The 25,000-nt window shown below is 43.5% G+C and overlaps 1 protein-coding gene across 1 annotated transcript in view; it reads left to right on the top strand.

Annotated features, from left to right (window-relative positions):
- The window catches only part of LOC311047959 (neuronal acetylcholine receptor subunit alpha-7-like), a 38,741-nt gene that overhangs the window by 9,575 nt on the left and 4,166 nt on the right, over positions 1-25,000 (top strand). The window contains exons 3-7 of the mRNA XM_084060911.1: positions 1,750-1,859; positions 7,433-7,512; positions 11,257-11,424; positions 16,082-16,276; positions 19,352-19,438. Of these exons, the coding sequence (XP_083917037.1) occupies positions 1,750-1,859; positions 7,433-7,512; positions 11,257-11,424; positions 16,082-16,276; positions 19,352-19,438 (640 nt within the window). The remainder of the gene's footprint in view (positions 1-1,749; positions 1,860-7,432; positions 7,513-11,256; positions 11,425-16,081; positions 16,277-19,351; positions 19,439-25,000) is intronic.

Here is a 25,000-nt window from a genome sequence, read left to right as displayed (position 1 = left end):
ATTATGTTAGTTTTCAGTATGTATTCAACAGTGTTTGTGAATATCAGTAGCTGACAGGAAATTAAGCTGTTCCTTAGCAACACAATTCCACTGACAAAGTCTAGGTACAAGAAAGAGAAGTGAAAGTGAAGCAGTCTTGCCTTAATTAATTTATGTATTCTTGGACTGACAGTCTACATCTAGTTTTTGATCTATTTTTATTTCTAGTTTTGGTTAGAATTTATAAAATTCTAAATTTTTAGACTTAACATAGTTTCACATAATATTCTACTGGTAATTTCTAAGATGTTATTTAAAGTGGACATTTTATGCTGTTTTGCAATGGTCAAAAACATTCATTTGTTAAAAACTAAACCACAAAAAAAGATTTCTCTCAGGATGTTCTGAGCCCCTGTTCTGGCTGCTGAGACACTGTTGTGGGAATTTTCAATGAAGGCAATTTTTCAAAGCTTTGTATGTAACTGACTGAGGGAAAAGATTCACTGTGCCTTCATTGAAAACTCAGTGTGGAAAAGCTTAAGGAAAAGCTTCAAGATCGCGACAAGCCTACGGGCGTAAGTCGCCCGCGGGTTTGCCGAGATTTCTTTCTTTTTTGGTTTCATCATCATTAAACATAAACAAACTGCTTCACGATGGTGCTGGTTATACGAGTGCTGGTGTATCTCAGAAATTCGCTTAGAAATACAATATATCCTATATTAAAATTGGCTAATGGGAGGACAGGCGGACCACGTCATAACGCTCATGTCACTATGACTCAGCCATTACCATATAAGGAGTTCCCAATGCAGCTACTCCCAAATATGGAGTGTGTTGTCTAACCTCAATGTGTCGTCACGCATCAGATGCAAACTAATCAGTCAGCTCCATATATAACCGATATGCCCATGTATGGCATGCCCATATATGGACATACCCATATGTCCAGTTACAGGGGCGGGCGGCATTTACCAATAATGCTCTGTAATCACAAGGGATCTCCATGTATGGGCATAAAAGTGATAAGGACTGACAGATACAGAGATCAGTGATGACATCAGGGATCTCCATATATGGGCATTTCGGTCGGATCTGCCTGTGCAAAGTAGGTGTGATCGGCATGAACTCTAGATGTGCGGCCAGAACCTCTAGTATGATAATATACACACTACATACTGTAGATATACAACTAAAAAGAAAGATTCATGGCAAGAAGTTGTTCCTGGTTTTAATGTTGTACGTGAAAACATAGCAGACAGGGAGAACATTTTCTCTCCCTGGTGAGTGGAGAAATGGGAAAAGGGGGGATCAGCTCCAATGTGACTTAAAGGGATAGTTCACCCCAAAACAAATCAAGCGATTAGTCACCCCGTGGAGACTTGAATTCATGGATAGTTTTCAGTTTTTGACGCATTCCTAAGCCAATAATTTAACTTTAAGATTGGAGAATCAAGCAGTCCGTTCGAGTACACAGTTTTGCCAGTAGCCAGATTACCAAAAAAAAAAACTATTGAGTGTTAAAATTTCATTTTTCTTTTTTTGGTAGAAGAGACATGACAGAAGCCCCAAAAAATCCCCAAACTAAGAACAAGTGACATTTCATGTTATAGGCCCTTTATATATATATTATTTCTGTTGTATTGGACAGACAATCTTTATTGTATATCTGTTGTATTGGACAGATTATCAAAATGTATTCCTGTGGCATTGGATGAAAATATACAATAGTTTTTTGGACAGATTATAAATATATGTGTTGTTTCTCTGTAGTACTGGACAGATTACTACCTCCGGTGGAACCAGTCTGATTACCCAGGAGTCACAAACGTCCGTTTCCCCGACAACCAGATATGGAGGCCGGATATCCTACTTTACAACAGGTACCCTCAACAACACAGCACACAGCTTTCTACTACTGTACTGTTTATTCCTACTGTACACTGTCTCCCTCTCAGCTTTCCTACTGTCTGTCTCTCGTACACAGTGTGACTCTCAGCTCTCCTACTGTCTGTCTCTTCTACACCGTATCCCTCTCAGCTTTCCGACTGTCAGCTTTCTAAACATTCTCCTCTAATCTGCCTACCTTTCAACTTTCCTACTGTCGGTTTCTCCTACCCTGTCAGCAGAAATACCAGTTTAACAAATACAATTACTACGTGCACTGGTCTGTGTCCTTGAAAAATAATTGTTGAGAATCACTTTATCTGGTTTCTAAAAGGACCACAATCTGTTTTAGTGAGCCTGGTCCAGTGAAAATTTGATAACTAAGAGGGTTTCGCAGTACATACTGACAAAACCAAATGGTACAGAGATAACAGACCTCACATGATGCGGTCAGTGTTGGGCTTGTTACTAAAGCAAAGTTTTTGTTATTCTTTTCAAAAGTAATATTACTTTACTTATTACTCCCTGCCAACAGTAACGAGTTACACTACTCGTTACTTTTCTGTTACACCCCACAAAATTGGTAATTGCTTTAGTTTTCTGCTCACACTGTTAAATCCTGTTGGAACGGGTCCATTTGGTTACACACATTGGAGTTAATTAACATAGAACATTTTACTGTGTATTCAACATAAAAACCCAGGTTAAAAAAGCAAGCTATATATACTACAATTTGATGAAGTTGAGCTGTAGAAAGCATTTAGATGGACTACCTACGTTTGGACTGCTAAACAAAAGATTTCTCGGATGGAGTAGAGTTTGCAGCTTGGCTGATTTACGAAAATAGCTGATCTACAAGCTCACCACGAGTCGCAGCGCGATGCGTTGGGAGCCTGTAGATTAGCTAAGTTTGGTGCGTGACATGGCATGCAACTAAGTATAAATCAAGTATAATGAAAGCTGCTGTGGCATGAAAATGGAAAGGATCAGGCAGAGAGAGAACACATAATGTTGTGGGTATGGCGATCGTTCAGTCTCATTCATATTCATTAACTTTATGGACTTTAAAACAAGATAAGGGACATTGTAGCTCCGTAGTCCTTTGGATGGGGGGTGGCTGGGAGTCTGAGTCACACTGACTGCACTGTTGCTTGAAGGCTTGTTGCCCGTGCAACGCAGCATTACTCCCTAAACCTAAAATATGGCTGATATACTGTCACTTACTGTAGACATGCTTTGTGATCTTTTTGTCCTCAGATAGGTCATGCCTCCTGGTAGAGATTTGTGCTCCACTGGGCGTTCCCCTGTGTTCTTTCTTAACATTTATTTCTGCCTCAGTGCTGCTTGCACCTGGAGCTGCAATCCATGAATCCTGAGTGTTAATGAACATTTTTAGGAGTGAAAATATGGACCGGTAGTTTTAGGCTGGTAAACTGGCACAATCAGGCAGATAACAACCCAGCACAGTGCTTTCTCCGAGTTCTGTGCTGGCACTATAACAAAATCTCCCACCAGCACTGAGATCCACAAGTATTGAAACTGCCACTGTGGTTGTGGCGTTCCTGTGTCAGCAATATTATTACTCAAAGTATGAGTTTGACTGACAGACATATTTAACTATCCGGCAAATAAATATGACATCCCTCGACCTCTTCCCCTTTATTTGTAGAACCAGGTAGAATGTATATGACGCACAGATGGCAAATGATATGACTGCAATAAAAGACTGTTTTCTTTTGGTGGGTTGTGTCATTTCATTAGGACCACCTTTTTAGTCAGTGTAGTCCATTAAAGGCAGCTTTACCTGTTCAATTGTGCTGCCAATAAACATGAACATTACCATCCTCAAACTAGAGTCCCCAGAGTTAATTAACACTCAATGTCTATGCTCTCAGATTTAAATTAATGTGGGAGACGTTCTCTAAGGTTTATTATAGACGTATAATACATGTAATGTACATGTTTATGTCACAACGGTTCCATCCCAGCTGTAGATGAGGTGTGCTGTTAGTCAAGCTGTGTGGTGACGTGCTGTACTGTACTGTACAGGCCAACGGACCATGAACCTGTTGTAGTGAACAGGAAGAAATGCAGGGAATAATTTATGAGCTATATAAATCACGAACACTACAGCTAAAGCTGAAAGTAATAGAGGGCACAGGACTGTGTAACGATGCTTGGGTAACAGAAGAATACAATAAAGCTTTATGGACAAAACATGAGGAAATTTGCCATTGGCTTCTCTGTACTGAATATAAAAAAAGACAAGACAATAAATACACAATGCACAAGACAAGAACATCATTACAGAATCTACAGTACATACACCACTTCATATTAAAAACATATTCTCCAGTACATACTCCAGTTCATATTAACAACATAGTCTCCACTCCAGTATGTATTCCAGTTTGCACAGTTCATATTAAGTCTCCACTGCATTACATATATAATAGTTCAACATAGTCTCTAGTACATAATTCCAATTTATATTAACAACATAACAGAGTCTCCAGTACATATTCCAGTTCATATTATCTATAACAGAGTATTAATTACATATTGTGTATTCATATCACAGCTATAGTTTCACCCAAGCAGTTTATATTAACTGCAGCTCCCAGTGGCCAACAGGTAGAAGATTGTGGTTGCAATGGGCAGCTCCCAGTGACCAATTAGTAGAGGACTGTGGTTGTACTGCATGGGCAGCTCCGACTGTCCAAAAGTGAATACTGAGGTTGTACTGGGCAGCTCCTATAGTGACCAACAGTGAATACTGTGGTTGTACTGGGCAGCTCCTAGTTTCCAACAGTAGAAGACTGGTTATACTGGGCAGCTCCCAAGTGTGAAAATGTGTGAATATGAATATGAAGCAACTCAAGCAAGGTGTTGTGTAGTCTGCTGACAGCGTGAATGTTACAGTAGCTGTCAGCTCCTGGGTTTATTTTCAGCTGTTTTGTTACGACTCAGTAAACAATCTAATGCAGCTCATTACATTGTGATATCAGCCCCTCACAGCAGCGTTACGTCTATCATACTACCAAAGATAGCCTTGTTTCACTGTCAGAGATAATACATTATCACTTAATAGCTCGTCTCAATGTAGGATCTGTTCTGATATGTTAGCTGGTTGTAAGCGTACACCTACTGGAAGTAATTGTAATGGCAGGTGTTAATATTGTTAATGAGCTACTGAAATCCCAGCTCATGCATTTACTGCATCCTGCATTTTTCCTGTATTCGTACTGTAGACAGTCATTCCTTGAATGTTTAACGGCAGAGGAAAATAGAAATGTAAAAACCCAGTTTTAAGACCATTCCTCATAACTGCCAACTGAAAAGATGGCAAGATGTGATACCCCCTCCAAACAATTTCGCCCAAGTGAGGAGTCAAAGTGCAGCAGTAGTTCGGGGAAATGTTTACTGTGTCTCTAACTGTACATACTGCTGCTTGCTGCTGAGTAACTGTTGTGGCAAGCATCAGCTCATTAACAATGCGGTTTTAGGACCATGAGTGTGTGTGTGTGTGTGTGTGTGTGTGTGTGTGTGTGTGTGTGTGTGTGTGTGTGTGTGTGTGTGTGTGTGTGTGTGTGTGTTTGTGTTTGTGTATGTGTTCGTGCGTGAGTGCCTCGCAAGCACGTGCACACACACATGCGCTTGCGAGCGTGGGATCCCAAAGCCTGTCACTGGTATTGACCTGCATGGATTTAATGAGTGTGGGCGAAACCAACGCTGAGAGCAGTACTCTCATTCATTAGACAACATGGTATAAAGTTTGAGCCAAGTCAAATTATTAAGTCCCCAAGTTGTTTTCACTGTCGCAGAGTCAACCCTGAGCTGTTTTCCTGTATTTATATGTTTGGGTGATGAAACAGCCAACTTGTTTTCACTGGACCAGGGTCAACTTTTGGAAATAACAAATAAGTGTCTTCAGTTTCAGTTTGGAGTTGTGCTTTGAATTCCTAATAACAATCAAATCAAATCAAAGGAGTGCAAGCATCAGAGACATATAACACATAAAGAAAATGTTAATCGTTTTTCTAAACGCTTTATCAATTAATTAATCATTAAACAATAGGAAATGCACAATTAGACAAATGTCTTCTGTGTGACCCGTTAGACAACTGTCAGGTGACAAGAAGGTCCGTTGGCTCTCATGCATTGAAGGAGGCATGAGCTCGGCCCTGGGCTCCCTAGGCTGGTGGGGGGAGTGTAGCGCCCAGGATCACTTAGAAAAATTGGCACCGGGTGAAAAAAGGGTTACAAAATTGCGGGATAAAAAATTCAAGTTAAAACAAAAGGAAAGGAGGTTTATTTTTGTATATGTGCAGTAGCAGTATAAACGAGAGGATTCACACACCGTAAGCTATGTAAAGGCTACCCTGCAGTGCTGTAAATGGAATTTATTAATTTAATTTCAACTAAATACTATTGCATGATTATGTTTTTTCTAAGTAACATTATACTTGCATTTAATGCATTTGAAACATTTTCAATGATGGTTTAGTGCAACATTGACTAAATTTTAATAACATTGGAGAAAATGTAAAAAAAACACAAAATCTACAAATGACGCCAATAAAGTGAAAACGGTCAGTGGTTAATTATGTATAATATGGCCAAAACTGTGAATAGACAATGACATACAGTATATTGTCATGGTCCGTTAAGCAGAGAGTTGGGGAGAGCACTGGGAGAGCAGGTAAACATTTAGCTGACCCACAGGGCAGAGAGATGCTACAATGTTGCTGAGTGGTGATGTAGTCTCTAACTGTGTGCAGGAGCACACCCCAGCCACTTAGATTTATGGAACGGTTGCATCAGGAGCAGCATGATGCATTATCTGGCAGGACAGACTGTTAGTCCTTGGAATTGTGTGTGTGTGTGTGTGTGTGTGTGTGTGTGTGTGTGTGTGTGTGTGTGTGTGTGTGTGTGTGTGTGTGTGTGTGTGTGTGTGTGTGTGTGTGTGGGTGTAATGCAAGTCATAACATCTACTTTGTGGAAACAAGACAATTTACTGCGTGTGTGCAAGCGTGCGTGCTTGCTCGTTCACGTGAGCGCGCGCGTGTGTGTGTGTGTGTTTGAGCGTGCACGCTGTGTGTGTGCATGCGCGTGTGTGTGTGTGTGTGTGATGTGTGTGTGTGTGTGTGTGTGTGTGTGTGTGTGTGTGTGCGTGCGTGCGTGTGCATGTGTGCGTGCGCGCCTGTGTGCTGAATCTGCACTGAGCGACTGCTCGCTTATAACACCCTCATTCACTTTCTGTCTGTGTACGTGTGTTCTGCATGTTTGTCAGCATACAATGTGTGTGTGTGTGTGTGTGTGTGTGTGTGTGTGTGTGTGTGTGTGTGTGTGTGTGTGTGTGTGTGTGTGTGTGTGTGTGTGTGTGTGTGTGTGTGTGTGCGCGCGGGCAGTGTATATGCAGGCTGACTAAGAGTGATAAACAGATAAACAGCAGTGCTGCTTCAACACTTACTGCTCTAACAGCTAATCCCTCTATCTGTCTGTCTGTCTGTCTGTCTGTCTGTCTGTCTGTCTGTCTGTCTGCCAATCTGCCTGTCTGTCTCCACAGTGCTGATGAGAGATTTGATGCTACATTTCACACCAATGTTCTGGTCAACTCTACAGGTTACTGCCAGTACCTGCCCCCTGGTAGGTTCTTTTTTTTCTATTCTATCATTTGTTGGACAGAAACCTTGTATCTCCATATTTCAACTTTTTGTTTTTTTTGTGTGTTTGTAATAATAACCAAAATCTACAAAGTAACGAGTAACTAAAGTTTTCAAGTAATTGTAGTGGAGTAAAAGTATAATATTTGCCTTTGAGATGTAGTGGAGTTGAAGAGAAAGTACTAAACATTGGGTAAATGTACTTAGTTACTTTCCACCACTGATCTCAAGAACATTATTATCTCTCCATTCGACCACTTTGTTGTTCCCACCGTGTTGGTGCAGAGGAAGTGTGAAGTGTGTGTTTGGGCTTGGTTTTTCGTACGGTATATCTCTCTGAGTTATGTAGGAGACTCATAATTGAACCGCTGCCCTGCAGACTCCCTCCCACACTGTGGACCAGTCCTTGAGATTCCTGCCTCTCTCTCCACCCACAAAAAGGCAATTCTTCCTCACCTTTAGTTCAGTTCTCTTTTCATACACATCATGCAATGAGTTCTGGGGACAGGGCTGCACATTACTCAAGACAAAATGAACAAACAACAAAGACATTTTATTACTGTTCTTGTTCTGAAACAACAGGGGAGAGCAGCTGTTCGTGTTATAAAGTTTCAGACTGATTAACCACTTAAATCATACTTCGTTGACCGGAGTCCCCCCAGGGGTCTATATACTATACTATGCTTGGCCCTCTCCTTTTTTATTTTTCCAAAGATGTATTTAAGATTTCATTCCAAAACTACTGAGTCAATCTAAGCAAGATCTACTTCTTATTTTGTAGCTCTAATCCCCCCACTTTGTAAAATTAATTGAAAAGTTATTATGAAATGAAACAATCATACAGCATTTGCTGCGTTTGGACGCATGTACATTATATTGATTATTTATTTATTTAGACTAAGAGAGCTTGTTTCTTGTCCTTGTATACTGTATATATTAATTATGTGTATGAAGCAAAACAACGCCACTGAGGTGTTCTGGTGTCTGAACCGGTTAACACAACAACACGTAACACTTACATAAAATTAAACAAACCAGAGTAAACAAATCTAGGGGTTTTAGGAGGGTTCACTCTGGGTCAGTGAGGTCGTTGGAAGTTTTAGTGCAGAGATTAGCGTTATGGTCCCTGAGGGACCGGCCACGGTCATAATGTTCTACAGCAGCTGAGACCCACCATGAACAGCTGAGACAATGAATGGTTTTGGGGAAAGTGAATGAGAAACGCTCCCTTCCCCCTAACTACTGGCAGTGTGCCACTGAGCAAGGCACTTAACCCGCAACTACTCAAGTGGACAGCAGGAGAGTACTGTGAGAAAGAACAAAACATACTGGATGCTCACAGGTTAAAAGAGTAACCTCCAGTCCGGTCCTTTGAGAGCAAGGTGCTCTCAAAGTCGAATTTGTAGACTCTATAGAGAACAGAAAATCCCATTATATCTATATCCTTGGCTCGATGCGAGTGTGCCTGAAGTAAGCCCAGGGGCTTTTCTTTTCTCTAGAAGACTGTGTTACTTTGTACTAGGCAGCTCCCAGTGACCATTGACCAACAATAGAAAACTTAGTTTGTACTGCAGCTCCCTAGTGAGAATATAACTGTGTAAATTCCATCCAATGCCATTGCACTGACTGAGCTCAGTCAACTTTCCCTGGACCGGATGTCCGGTAACTTAAACATCACAGGTTTGAATACCCTTAACATCCCAGCAGTGCATCGTTGCTGTCGGGTAGAAGCCTCATGTGTCCAAATTCGAATAAAAAAATAGCAGGCCTACGAGCTCAAAACACGCCACGAAGCGACACGTTTTTGAGCTTGTAGATCGGCAGTTTTCGCTACTTTTGTGTGACTATGGTATGGTGAAATAGGGCATTCATTTATGAAAGAAAAACATAAAAAGCAAAAATATGGACATAAGCGGTTTCTGCCTGCATGGCAACGATATGAACACACTGTGTTTGTCCTCTGTGTTCCAATAGTTAGCTGTCTTTGTGTATATTTTCATGGTGGCAGACAGTCCTCACAGCCCAGTAAATCCACTTTATGACCTTTAGCAGTGTCGTTATGTCAAACCAGTGATTGATCGAGGTGAAACGAGTGAGGCGGAGATGTCTAAATAGGACGTATGTAATTTGTGAGTGTGTGTGTGTGTGTGTGTGTGTGTGTGTGTGTGTGTGTGTGTGTGTGTGTGTGTGTGTGTGTGTGTGTGTGTGTGAACCAGCAAATCATAACCCCGACCTGACCACGCACACACACACACACACACACACACACACACACACACACACACACACACACACACGCAAACACGCACGCACGCACGCACGCACGCACGCACGCACGCACGCACGCACGCACGGACAGACAGACAGACAGACAGACAGACAGACAGACAGACAGACAGACAGACAGACAGACAGACAGACAGACAGACAGACAGACAGACAGACAGACAGACATACAGACAGACAGACAGACAGACAGACAGACAGACACAGAGCACCATGTCTCTGGCTGGCAGTCCCCTCTCTGTCCTTTGTCCCTACTGACCCATAAATGTTACCTGTCACCCTGTCGTGTCCCCACTCCCCTCCACTCCACCTCATCCCCCATCCTCACGCACACAGGCGTACACACACACACACACACACACACACACACACACACACACCCACCCACACACACACACACACACACACACACACACACACACACACACACACACACACACACACACACACACACACACACACACACACACACACACACACACACACACACACACACACACACACACACACACACACACAGTCTATCAACTGGAAGCTAAACGTTAAGGGCAGCTAATCCTACACCCTCCCCACTCCACCTGAGCTTGGCTGCTGCTTGAATTCACAAAATGATCCGTGCCAAATGTCACACTGTCTGTCTCCATGTGCTGGTCCTCTGAGAATAGCACTTCATCAGGCCTAAAATGTTTATATTGATCACTGATTATTGGCAACTATAGAGGTGTGTTGCTGACTGAGGTTGTCATTGAGTTCCATTCAACCACTGCCAACCAGGCATCCCTATTTTGGGCATGTAATTTTTTTCCCCTTTTTCTAAAATAGCGTATCTAAATGCCTGTGAGTACTTTGAAGTACAAAATAGGGCATCAGTGGTTATTGGTCATTGCTTGACCCACCATGGCTGATCTAGGATCAGATCCCACCAGTCTTCTCTACTGCCTCTCCTACACTGTCTCCTTCTCAGCTTTCCAGTTGTCTGTCTCTCCTACTGTCTCCCCCTCAGCTTTCCTACTGTATGTCTCTCCTACATTGTCTCCCTCTCAGCTTTCCTACTGTCTGTCTCTCCTCAATCTGGGAACCCATCGGCTAAAAAAAGAAAGACAAAATTAGCTGCTGTCTTGAGAGATTAGTCTCTCCTAAACTGTCTCCCTCTCAGCTTTCTTACTGTGTGTCTCTCCTACACTGTCTCCATCTCGACCTTCCTACTGTCTGTCTTTTCTACATAATTGTCCTCTCTGCTTTCTTAAATGTCTGTCTAAATAAAATATTCAAAGGTGAATATATATACTTCCATTAAATATTGTATTTATTTACAGAGCATATTTCATATAACTGCAAGCCTTATGTACTTTACAGTGTGATTTAAACATCATGAGCAGAACTCATGAAATATAACAACAGTCAACTTTTAAGAGTAATAATGACACATTTGATCCTTCAGGTATCTTTAAGAGCACCTGCTACATCGACGTGCGCTGGTTTCCCTTTGATGTTCAACGTTGTGACCTGAAGTTTGGTTCATGGACATACGGAGGCTGGTCTCTGGATCTGCAGTTGGTCGAGGCTGACATCTCGGGTTACATCGTCAACGGAGAGTGGGAACTCGTAGGTACTGAGACAATTAAATGAATGTGTGTGAATGAACGAACAAACAAACAAACAAACGAATGAACGAACGAACAGACGGACGGACGGACGGACGAACCAATGAATGAATGAATGAGCTGCACTGCTCAACACTATTAACAAACCATGAGTTGGAGAAAACAGAATGAAAATTGTGCTGGAAAACTTGATGTGTGTATGAGTAAAAAGAACAGATCTACAAACTAAGAGCGTGTAGCATCACAATGCGTGGTAGGCTTGTAGATCTGTTTTTCCGGCGACACAATTGTACTATAGAGTATAAAATAATGTATAGAACGACATTGCAACTGATAGAATGTGCAGTCACTCATTGTATCATGATAGAATGAGCTCTATGTAAAAGCAGATTGTGGAGACGTTTTAATCATTCAAGTCTAATATCGCCATATTACGCTAGCCTGACATTGCCAGACTGATCACGTGGGATTCACTCACACGTTCCTCCACTTGTGAGTGAATCCCACGCAAGTGTATGAACAGTACATGACGTGTGTGTGTGTGTGTGTGTGTGTGTGTGTGTGTGTGTGTGTGTGTGTGTGTGTGTGTGTGTGTGTGTGGTCTATACCTCCTGTGCCATGCTATTATTCGTGTACTGTATCTAAGGATGTGTGTGTTTGCAGGAACAGTCTCCTGTTCTCCATCATTAAGCCAATAGTAATTAAAGCTTTCTGCTGCTGAAGCCAGTTTGACCCTGCTGGCTGACTTACACATGCTACTCTGCAGCTCAGGTCAACCTAAGGGTACAAGAGTGTGTGTGTGTGAGCGTTCTTGGGTGTACGTTAGAGATGGGCAATATGGTAGAAAAGTGTCGTGCTCGGCATTGAGTCGGTCAGATGATACGCTGATACGCCCATAAATTGGCTCAAGTGGAGATCCGGTTGTCCAAAACCACATCCGACCACAATGCCCATATATGGGCATGCACGCACATATATGGGACCGACTGACGTCAAACTCGGCGCTGCCGTCAAGTCGGTCGGATAGCCCATATATGGGCGTATCAGTCGACATACAGAGATCCGGTTGTCCAGAATCACCAGTCCAACCAATATCGTTCATGATCTACTATCATTGTGTGTGTGTGTGTGTGTGTGTGTGTGTGTGTGTGTGTGTGTGTGTGTGTGTGTGTGTGTGTGTGTGTGTGTGTGTGTGTGTGTGTGTGTGTGCAGTCGCTACTTACTGTGATCTCAGGCAGCAAATTGCAATTATATTACAAACTCCGGTCTGTTTTTCCTGGTCTTAGGTCAGCATGAACAAACACACGAAGACACACACAAAGACACACACACACACACACACACACACACACACACACACACACACACACACACACACACACACACACACACACACACACACACACACACACACACACACACACACACACACACACACACACACACACAGACAGACACACACGTAATGAGACATACGGTACATTATAACAGACATTGTAAAGGGTGACAGCATAAGACAGACAGCAGACTGTACAGCCATTCCAGTAAAACAGAGCCCCTCTCCCTGTTTAATGACCACAGTTCAGCCTGGTCTGCTCCCCAAAGCAAAGTGCCTCCATTTGTACAAACCAGTGACAGAGAGAATATGGAAGAGAGAGAGAGAGAGAGAGAGAGAGAGAGAGAGAGAGAGAGAGAGAGAATGACAGAGGACCCCCCTTCAGAGATACACAGCTCAGCCAATGGTCCATTCACACTGCAGCTAATTGAAAATCCCAGTGAGCTGAGCGCGTCACATATTTCCTTCTGTTCATGCTCAATCTCACCCACTATACTATACATACAGTACACACACACACCCACACCCACACCCACACACACACACACACACACACACACACACACACACACACACACACACACCCACGCAAACCTTGTATCTCCATATTTTAACTGTTTCATAAATGAATGACCTACTTCACCATACTACAGTATTACACAAAAGTAGCAAAAATAGCCGATCCACAAGCTCAAAATGTGGCGCATCGCAATGCGTTTTGAGCTCGTAGATCTGCTATTTTTGCTACTTTTGAATCTGAATCCTGAAAAGTAGACGTTTTGGACATTATGAGGTTTCCACCTGACAGCAGCAATACTGTATAAACCCCCTGAAGTGCACACAGTAACAGCTGTGAGTGTATTGAGCCATGGATGAAACACATCAAAGGGGCTTTGCTGTTTCCTGCTGGTTTGATCTTGTACTTTGTACTATATACTATACTTACCTTATTCTGTTTGGTGTGGGCCATACTCTGTACTGCCTTTCACCTGCATTTTCATTTTTATTTGGTTTTGTATATTCTTTACTATACGTGTGCCTGGTACTTGTGATGTAAATGGGCAATGGTTGCGCTTTTTTCTGAGTGATACACTTTGATATACTTTCCACTCTTATGTTGAATTACTGTTCTCGAATTGTTCTAATTGGTTGAGGTGGCTTGTTAAAGGACAACTTTGTTTTTTTTACAACCAAGGTTTATGTTTTAGCTTGTAAATAAAGTAAATAAAAGATGAGTGTTCAAAAAAAATCATTTACTGCTTTCTATAGTTTTAGCAGTTTTCGTGATATTTTTTACAGTGGGCGGGGGCATTCGGGCAGGTGGCTAAATATGTATTTTTTTTACACAATAAAAAAGGTCCCGTGGTCTTTGATGGCCAGATGTGAGTTATTGGGGGCTAGAAGAGCTACTGTAAATAATAATAAAGACATTGCCAGGTTATTGTGTAAAAAAAGTTGCTAAAACTATAGAAAGCAGTAAATGAAAAAAGATGTACACTCATCTTTTATTTACTTTAATTACAAGCTAAAACATAAACCGTGGTTGTAAAAAAACAAAGTTGTCCTTTCACTCTGATGATTGTGAGACCTGCCCAGCAGGTCTTTGTTGGTGTGTGTACATATCTTAGGACTGCATCTTTAACTGACAGACACTCACAAAGACAGTAGAACAGTAGAATCATCTTCCGTTTCTAGATCAGCAACAGTAAAGGGGGGGCGGGGCGTATGCTACCATTTTCGGTGATCACCCTCTCACCGCAGTGGTTTGAAAACTACAACATGACGTCATTGAGCTGCGGTGATAAGCGACTCACACCGCTCACCCCAACACATCTCTCTGTTTTTACTAACTGAAATCACCGGACTATGAGCGCCTAGTATCATAATCACCTTTTAGGTGAAAACGTTTTCCACCTAAAAGGTGAAAAGGTGATCATCTGAAATGGTCGCATGCAGCCACCTTAAGAAGTTGAAAGGCCAGAGACGTGGTGTCCCTAGAACAAACACATTTGATGTATGATGATGATGCACAGGTGTCTAAGAAAGGGAAAAGGAAATGTATTTCTTTAAAGCTGCCCTCCAGACAGTTTTTCTTCCTGTATCTCCTCCTAATTTCCTCAGTAAACTCCACACGGCTTTGTGGTTTTGAAATTGTACATCATGCAATGCTATGGCAACCACCAGGCAGACTAGTCCTCCTCTATTATCCTTGCTAGCAGGTCAATTCAAAGTGAACCTGTCAGCAGGAAGAATGGTACTTTGAGCCAAACACCGTTTCAAGGAGCTTCATTTTATTAAAATGTTTTACTTCCCACTAGAAATGCACGTATTTATAAAGAAAAACAGTCTATGGTGCCTCTGGAATCAATGTGTAACACTACAGGCTTAGGACAACATTAAACATCTGAACACAGCTAAAGATACTGGAGGGGGTCTTTAATGTTTCTCTGTGCGTGTGCGTGTGCGTGTGCGCGCCCGCGCACACGCGCGCTTGTGTGTGTGTGTGTGTGTGCGCATGCGTGTGCGTGTGCGTGTGTGTGTGTGTGTGTGTGTGTGTGTGTGTGTGTGTGTGTGTGTGTGTGTGTGTGTGTTGGGTTAGGTTCTGATGCTGTGGGTAGGATGTGTTTATTGGCATACAGCTGTGTAATGAAGTGGAGCCGTACATTACAGTACGACTGCAGCTGTAAAAAGCCAGTCAACCATTATCACACGTGACTATCACGTCGGTTTTATACCGTCCTGGTGCCTTCCTCCAGGACCACATGGACACATACAGTAACGGACTCAAAAACCCTCCAACAGTTACTGTACTTAATGACTTCTCAACTCCTGCCAGTGTGTTTATTTATCCACAGTACACATATGTCTGTTAAATTATCTGTCTGTGTCCATATGTCTGTTTGTTTGTTTGTTTGTATTTCTATCTGTCAATGGCAAAACTGCAGTACTCATTTTTTGAGCCAAACAAGAACGGTAATGTTAAAAAACATTGCCTTAAAATATAAAATTGTATAAATTATATATCTATGTCTGTCTGCTTATCTCTCTGTCTGTCTGTCTGTCTGTCTGTCTGTCTGTCTGTCTGTCTGTCTGTCTGACATGTCTGTCTGTCTATATGTGTATATGTCTGTCTGTGTATGGATCTCTCTGTCTGCCTATCGATCTCATCTGTCCGAGTATCTGTGTGTGTGTGCGTGTGCGTGTGCGTGTGCGTGTGTGTGTGTGTGCGTGTGTGCGTGCGTGTGTGTGTGTGTGTGTGTGTGTGTGTGTGTGTGTGTGTGTGTGTGTGTGTGTGTGTGTGTGCTCGCGCACGCGCATGAGTCCAGAGGTTCCAGGCCGCAGGAACGAGCGTTTCTATGACTGCTGTAAGGAGCCCTATCCTGACGTGACCTTCACAGTGGTGATGAGGAGGAGAACGTTGTACTACGGCCTCAACCTGCTCATACCCTGTGTCCTCATCTCCACCCTGGCCCTGCTGGTCTTCCTGCTGCCCGCCGATTCTGGAGAAAAGATATCACTGGGTGAGTGATGTGTGTGTGTGTGTGTGGGAGGGGGGGTTATCTAACTATATAAATGGCGAGCGACTTCCGCACCCTAGGTGCGACACCCCACAGCTCTGTTATCGAATAAACAACGCACCGCCAGACCACATGTCGCCAACTGACTCGCCACGGCGGCCGCGCTGAATTTACGCGTCGCGTAGGGGACATCTCATTGCTCACTACACCTTTTCCACCGCGCAACATAATTAATTCTACTCACCAAATGTCGGACAAAACGGAAGGGGAGGCAGCTTCGTACCGTTTACCGTGCACACCACCGACACCGCACGGCGACGGGTTTCGCCGAAACAACACGAGCGGCCGCCATTGCACTCTGCCCATGTCCTCCACAACAGCACACACACAGCTCCTTTGCTTCAACCCCCCCCCCCCTTCTTACGTACCTCCTTTGTTCCACCCAGGCCGTTACTTTCACTTCACTCATGTCTCGATCACAATATGTCCGTCCTTCACGTGCCATGTTCATCCCAAACACAAAAACAAACAGCCACGGCCCCAGCACAGCACGCTGCCCAGGGTAATCTGGTAAACAAACCTGCCTAGGTTCATGACACCACAGGACTCGACAGTGATGTCATCATTATGCAACCCGGAAGTACAAATACCAAGGATAGGTCAGTGATGTCAGTCGGGTTGCCAAGTTTGCTGCCAGGTTTTAAAAAACAAGCGACAGAAACAAGCAAACCGTGCATGAAAAAAAAAAACTGCCGAAGGGGTCCGCCATGTTCCAGGGGGGTCCCCGGGGGTCCCAACACTCACAGGGGTCGGCGGACCACCAGGGGGTCCGCGGACCACCAAAGTAACAATCACTATTAACATTTTTTCCACTTTTTTTTTTTTTTTTTTTTTTCCTTTTGGACACTTTTACTCCGGCGATTTGGGTACCCCAATATACACGCACCCACGCTGGGCCCCGTGCGCGGCTGGGGTTTCGGGGGGCGTAGCCCCCCGAAACTCTAGTAGCAAATAAATAGCCGATCTACACGCTCACAATGCATTGCTACACGCTGCGAGCTTGTAGATTGGCTATTCTTCGGCTGTTTTGCAGCTACTTTCACTGCTGTTCTAAAACCTCGATGTCCTCACAAGTATGATAATACAAACGTGTGTGTGTGTGTGTGTGTGTGTGTGTGTGTGTGTGTGTGTGGGGGGGGGGGCGGGGGGGGCGCACTTGTGAGGGCCAAACGTCTCCAAAACTATACAGAATTTGAGAACTAGACATTGTAAGGACACTTTTCCTGGGAGAGAAATTGATGTTGTATTGTTAATAATGATTTTTAGAGTTAGGTTTACAATTTGGAAAATTGCTTGTGTCGCTTCAGTACAGCTGCAGACCTGGACATCCTAGGTGATGAGAATTCTCAAGTGGATGTTAAATAACACAAACTCACCTGTCAGCGGCAGCGCAGAAGAACTGTTTACTTATTTATTGACACAGACGGTAGCAGAGCTGAGAGGGAGACTATTTAGGAGAGACAGACAGTAAGACAGCGGAGATAGAGAGACAGTGTAGGAGAGACAGACAGTAAGGCTGAGAGGGAGACAGTGTAGGAGAGACAAACAGAAGGAGAGGTGAAAAGGAGACAGTGTAGTAGAGACAGACAGAAGGAAAGGTGAGCGGGAGACAGAGTAGGAGAGACAGACAGTAGGAAAGCTGAGAGGGAGACAGTGTAGGAGAGGCAGAGTAGAGTAGGCTCTGGTGAGATCAGATCAACTTCATATCATGCATGAAGATGAACATGTGAACATGTTTCACATGTTTCTGTGGCAGAAACATGTGAAACAGCCTCCTTTGATACATCCCAGGGGTGCAACTATCCATTAATATTAATATGTATTAGCGATTATTTTCTCGATTTACGTTTTTGATAAATCAAATACGTTATCCGATGTATGTACTGTATAACCTTTTATTTGATATCAAAAGTTTTTTTTAAAATATCATTTACGTCAACAGCCTGTGTACCCCAGAGCAAGAGCACAGAACCCTTACCTGCACAGTCATTGTAAATCTCTGTTGAATTATGTTGTTGTAATGAGTATGTCAGACTCCTTAAGCTAACTCTGTCCTGCAAGGCATTATGGGTCCAAATTGATCTCCTCCGCCCATAAAACTTCCAACACACACACACTCTCTCGCTCTCTCTCTCGCTCTCTCTCGCGCTCTCTCTCTCTCTCGCTCTCTCTCTCTCTCTCTCTCTCTCTCTCTCTCTCTCTCTCTCTCACACACACACACACACACACACACACACACACACACACACACACACACACACACACACACACACACACACACACACACACACACTCTCTCTCTCTCTCTCTCTCTAACACACACACACACACACACACACACGCACATACGCATGCACGCACGCGCAAGTACGCACGCACGCACGCACACTCTCTCTCTCACACGCACACACGCACACACACGCACACGCACGCACACACACACACACACGCACACACGCACCCCCCCTATACTCTAATCCCCTCTCTTCTCCCTGTGTGTACAAAATATATTTACTGCAAAACTGTGTTTTCTATTATTTATCGAACCCTCTCCCTCTCTCTCTGTCAGTCTGTCTCTCTCACACTCTCTCTCCCTCTCTCTCTCTCTCTGTCCCTGTCTCTATCTTTAGGCCAATCAAATCTATTGATTCAGACAGTTCATTAGTAACTTCAGGACTGTGTCGGTGGTTTGTTTGCCCTGCTCTCTCTCTCTCTCTCTCTCTCTCTCTCTCTCTCTCTCTCTCTCTCTCTCTCTCTCTCTCTCTCTCTCCCAACACACTCTACACAGGTAAACATTACAGTGCTTATAGTGGTTTGTTGATTCACTTTGCCTCTATCTTCACCATTGTTCGTCCAGGCCTTCTGGCTGTGGACAGAAAGAGACTAGAGGGTTTGGTGTCTAAAAGCAGTGTGGTTCTCCTGAGCAAGGCATCAAACCCTGAACATCAAACCAATGTACTAACGCAGCGTGTGCGTGTTTGTGTGTGTGTGTGTGTGTGTGTGTGTGTGTGTGTCCAGGTATCACCGTTCTACTGTCTCTGACTGTGTTCATGTTGCTGGTGGCTGAGATCATGCCTGCTACCTCCGACTCTGTTCCGCTGATAGGTGAGAACACCTCTACCACTTTATCACCAAATCATTCTATTGCTCTATTGCTCTGTAACTCTATCCCTCCATCCCTCTATCACTCTGTGTGTGTGTGTGTGTATGTGTGTGTGTCCGGGTCTAATTTGGCCTTAGGATACCGTCTTCATTGAGTGCATGAACCTCTCTAGTTCCGCCCTTGCGTCTAGCGCTGTATTCCTTGGTCTCTCCATTCCTCTCCTCCTCTCATCCCCTCATCCGTCTCTAGCAGGCAGAGAGTAAAGCGCTGATGATGCAGGTCTCTGTGTTTATCTCTTCATACATCTGTCTGGTCAGCTCTCTAGCCCTCCATCATTTTATCCTTCTAGCCCACTCTGCATCTCTCATCCCTCCATCCTTCTCAACCTAGTTTTTCTAAATGTCTCTATGGATGAGTGTTGACGTCTGTCATCTGTTTTCCTCGCCTCCCGTCAACCTATCCCTCTATCTAGGAGCACACGGAGCTGCGTAAAGGCCTGTACGCACTACACGTTTTTAAGCCCGATTTTAGCCCAATTTGTCACCTGGGCATAATCGCGCCCGACACAGGAATTTTGTCGGGCGCAATTATGAACGTCAGGTGCGCATGCCCGCAGTTTTTCATCTTGTAGTGTGACATATCAAAAGACCAATATTCGGCCTCTGCGATGCCCACGACAACACGTCGTTAATATTGAACGTGTTGAATTTCTTAGGTATTTTCTCGCCTAGTGTGACATATCCTACGACCCTTTCATTGCTTTGATCAATTATACCATAGAATCTCCAGTCCAGTGCGCGCAGCCTATGCAAAATGTACATGGCATTCATAGTATAAACTTTATTATATAACCTACCAAAGCATTATGGTTTAAAGTCATTCGTTTATAATGCCACATCCTATGGCAGGAGTAAATATTAAGACTGTATGAAAGCCATTTAAAATGTTTGTACTATTGGAATCTTACACACCTGCTCCCAAATAATTAATTACATCATTCCAGGGCAGCGGGCAGTACGAGGTAACATTGGCAATTGACATCTAGGCGTTTATATTGGATGAGATTTCTCCATCGGAACGCTTTCCCATCAAACAAAGTAATCCAAACTCTTTTTTTTTCAAAATTAGCCTACCTACTAATTCTAATACAAATATTAAGTAACAACTGTGCAAAATCAATATTCATGTGAGTTCAATGCTTGCAGCTCTCTACTTCTATGTGCATAATGATTTATGGAAACCCAGCTGGGTAGCTACAGAGTACAAAATAAATAAATAAATACGTCATCCACTTGGCCCTGGCAGTGCGCTTCTGAATTATTCTATGATATGCATATGCACTATGATCCACAATATCTTTGACCACGTCCCCGATCTTGTGCAACGTCAGGGAGATGATTGATCTTGTAGTGCAGCCAGTATCCCGAAAAAAGAAACGGCAAGGATTTATTCCACTATAATCGCATAGTCTGACATGGTACGTCGTGAACGAGAATAAAAAGTTGTGTAGTGTGTACCGGCCTTAACACCCCTCCATTTTCACACCTTTCCACTATCCCTGCATTGTCTAAAGACTCCCACAGGACCTTGAGGGTTGGTTAATATAGCATCAAAAATCTGATATTTGAAAATCTAGAAAGATTAGAAAATATTTGAATACTTTTGAAAAACGCAAATCTTGCATGGGGGTCCCTGCACAATTTTTTTTAGATGGGGGGCCGTACATATTCATTTGAGATCAAGAACTACAGACCGGTTTCCCTTCTATCCTTCCTATCTAAAACTCTCGAACATGCTGTCTTCAAACAACTGTCCTCGTACCTCCACCAGAACAACCTCCTGGACTCCCACCAGTCTGGGTTCAAAGTGGGTCACTCGACCGAGACTGCCCTCCTGGCAGTGACGGAGTCGCTCCATGCCGCTAGAGTGAACTCTCTGATACTCCTGGACCTGTCTGCAGCGTTCGACACAGTGAACCATCAGATCCTCCTCTCCACCCTTGAGGGGATGGGTGTCTCAGGCTCTGCTCTCTCCCTGTTTGCATCCTACCTGACAGGTCGCTCCTACCAGGTGATAATGAGAGGGTCTGTGTCAGAACCACACAGGCTCACTACTGGGGTTCCCCAAGGCTCGGTTCTGAGTCCTCTTCTTTTCTACTGCCCTCCTTGCTGGTGCTCCGGCATCTGCCATCAGACCTCTGGAGCTTGTTCAGAAAGCTGCGGCTCGTCTGGTGTTCAACCGCCCCAAGTTCTCCCACACAACTATCCTTCTCCGTTCTCTACACTGGCTCCCCGTAGCGGATCGCATCCAGTTTAAAACCCTGGTGCTAGCCTATAGGGCAGTGAAAGGAACAGCTCCTTCTTACCTCCGGGCTATGGTCGATGCTTACACACCTGCCCGACCACTTCGGTTGGCCACCTCGGGCGACTGATTGCCTCGTCGCTCAAGGGTCTTTCTGGACGATCTACACGGTCACGACTTTTTTCTGTTCTGGCCCCACAGTGGTGGAATGAACTCCCCACTGATGTCAGGATAGCAGAGTCACTGCCCATCTTTCGCCGCAGGCTGAAAACCCACCTCTTCAGGAAACACTACCCTTCCTCTTCGCCTTGCCTACTTGGTGTTAACATAGTTGTTCGAACTCTTGTTTTATTGTTTTATTGGATCTTGTTTATTCGTTACACTCATTTGTTTTAGCTCTTGCTCATTTGATTTTCCTACTTTGTCTCATCTGTTTATGAAAGTAGGTAGCTGATATATTGCACTTTTACTTTAGCGCTAGGTATACTCTTGGTTGCTTGTTTTAGAAGAGAATGCACTTAATGCTTCTGGTGATTAGTAGTTTCGTTCCCCACCTACTGTATGTTGAATGCACTTATTGTAAGTCGCTTTGGATAAAAGCGTCTGCTAAATGACTGTAATGTAATGTAATGTAATTTGGGGGTCCTTGACATGAAAAAGTTTGAGAACCACTGATACGGTATAGTATAGAATGGATTTTTTGTGACAGTGGCTGTGTGTCCACTGACACTGTCATGTGCAGTATATCTCTGCTATCTCTCTGTCCTTCTACCAGCTTGTTCTTCTATACCTCTACTATTTAAAATTTTAAAATTAAAATTAATCGTTTAAAAAAACTTTTTTTTTTTAAGGGCCAAAAATGTTTTAAATTGTTTTTTGGACAAGTCTACACCTGCAACCACACTTAACTTCCACTTTAATCTTCTTCTTCCTCGTCTTTGTATTGGTATTGTTTGTGTTGGAGCGCCTCAGTGCGGCTGCAGAGTTCATGTGCAACCTCTTCCAGAGAGGGCTAGAGACACTAGAAACTCTGCTGGAGACACAAAACAAACTGCGTAGACTTGGCTCTTTGAAATAAAATGTATTTTGGCCCTTAAAAAAAAACATTTTTTATTTCTTAACGGTTATCGATTAATTAATCGGTAAGGCCTAACGGTAACCGGTTAATAAAATGTCTCCATTTGGCCATCCCTAGTGCGTGCGTGTGTACGCACGTGGTACAAAGAGCAAAGGTCAACAAGAATAATCAGGCAGAAGAAACTAGATCAATCCACAGGTTTTAGGCTTAACGAAACAGGCAGAAAACTGGTCTGATTAGTAGGCAAAGTAGAATGGAATGGGCCATAATTACTGAGACTACTCATGTGGAAATGGGCACAGGTGTGCGGAGATGATGGGAAATCCTGTGGACATTGCTGTAGAGTAGGGTCAGTCAGTGCACCTAGGCTGCAGCGCACTGAATTTTCGAACGGCAATTCACCGGCTGCATTGAATTTACGAACGACCAGCACACCAGCACTTTCAGTGCATATTTCCGAAAGCACCCATAAAGTAACATGGTCACGACGAGGGCCTCTGCCCCTGCCCTGTGTGCCCTAACAGTGAATTGTAAGCCCTGTCCTGTATTGTGTGCCCCTGTTTTTGCCCTATTGTGACTTCCCCTTAGCCTGGTAAACCATCCTAGTCGCGTGAATTCACATTATCATGTGTCTTCTGCAGACCGGTCTGGCCCCAAGCGCTGGGTGGGCGTTTCACAGAAACCAAAAAGTGGAAGAGCCAATCAGCGCCCGCTCTCAGGGCCCTGTGATTGACAGATGCTTTTGGTTTCGGCAAAACGCCCACCCAGCGCTTGGGGCCACATGACCGGGATGGTTTACCAGGCTAACTGCCCCTGTCCAGTGTGTCACCCCCTTCAGTTCCTGCCTGCCCCCTTCCCCCTCCCGTCCTTACCCTCTGTGGACTTTAATTTAGAGACTGTTTCACCCAGCTGTGGTGCGTCTGTGGTAATGAGACTGTCAGAGTATATAAAGTGTGTTGCCCTGCAATGCGCTCAGTCAAATTGCTGGATTATTGTTACTTTGTGGTGTGTTGAAGTCCTGCTTGAGTTTGTGTAGCCTATATTTGCCAGTTTATTGATGATATCTAAGTTTGCCTTCTCCCTCTGTTAGAGATGTGCATTTGTTTGTTCCTGTATTTGTTTTAGTAAAGAGTTTTCAGTTTTGCCAACTACTTTGTTTTCTGTGTTTTGGTTCCTACTTTTACCATGCCCGGTGGGATGTCTGTGAGAGCGTGACAAGCATAGAGTACACAAGAGAAGGCATAGGGAGTTTGTCATGATATTGTGAAATTATCACAGAAGCATATACAACACTGTTATCAAAACACTGACCCTCCTGCAGAGGTCTTGCAAGGATAAAAAAAAAAGGCCATATCCATTTTCATGAATGTTAAGCAGGTGCATAATTGTAGCCTAAAATGAGTTACGGGATTGTATTTTGAATTGACAGCTATTTTAACAAAATGAGTACATGAGTAATGAGTAATACAAAAGTTCAATATAACAGCTTCATCTTGCACAAGCTGATTAATTAGCTAGTTAGCTACATTACAATCACACACTGTGTGTGTGTGTGGCTGTGTGCATAATGATTTCCCCAAATAATGCGTCATCAGTCTTTTAGAACACACTGTCTTTAGAATAATAATATAATAATGCTTCATAACGTTGATTGGCTCAGCTGGCCGGCAATGCATCAAAATATTGGTTACTCACAGGTCTTGGTGATTGGTGACATGATGAAGCTTTTGTGGAGATCTTGTAAAGTCTCTTCATAGAGCTTTTCAATTCAAATGGTAATCTTTCACAGGATGAGACCGTGTAGTCATGGATACATGTTCATGTATCCATCTTTTAGCATTGTGGTTTCACCTGCATGCGAATGCAACCTCATAGTGATGCTATTAATGGACAACTGTTCTGAAGATTCTTTAGGCGTCTCTGTTGGATGTTTCGTTTCCAAATGCATGCGCATTGTTGTTGTTGTTGATCTGTGGTAGGACAACTTGCACAGCTTGCATTTGACCTTTTTCTCATTACATTTTTCGTAATGGTTCCACAGAGAAAATCTCTCCATCTTGCTGTGTAATGACCTCTCGTTGTGAAAGTGGCTGTGATGCATGTGTGTGTGTGTGTGTGTGTGTGAGAGAGAGAAAGAGAGAGAGAGAGAGAGCACTTGCGGAGCAGAGGATTTTAAATGTGTCTG

Source organism: Gymnoscopelus microlampas (assembly GCF_963454915.1).
Source record: "Gymnoscopelus microlampas genome assembly, chromosome: 6".
NCBI lineage: Eukaryota > Metazoa > Chordata > Actinopteri > Myctophiformes > Myctophidae > Gymnoscopelus > Gymnoscopelus microlampas.
Note: the sequence above shows the minus strand (reverse complement) of the source record. Positions and strands in the feature narration are given on the sequence as shown.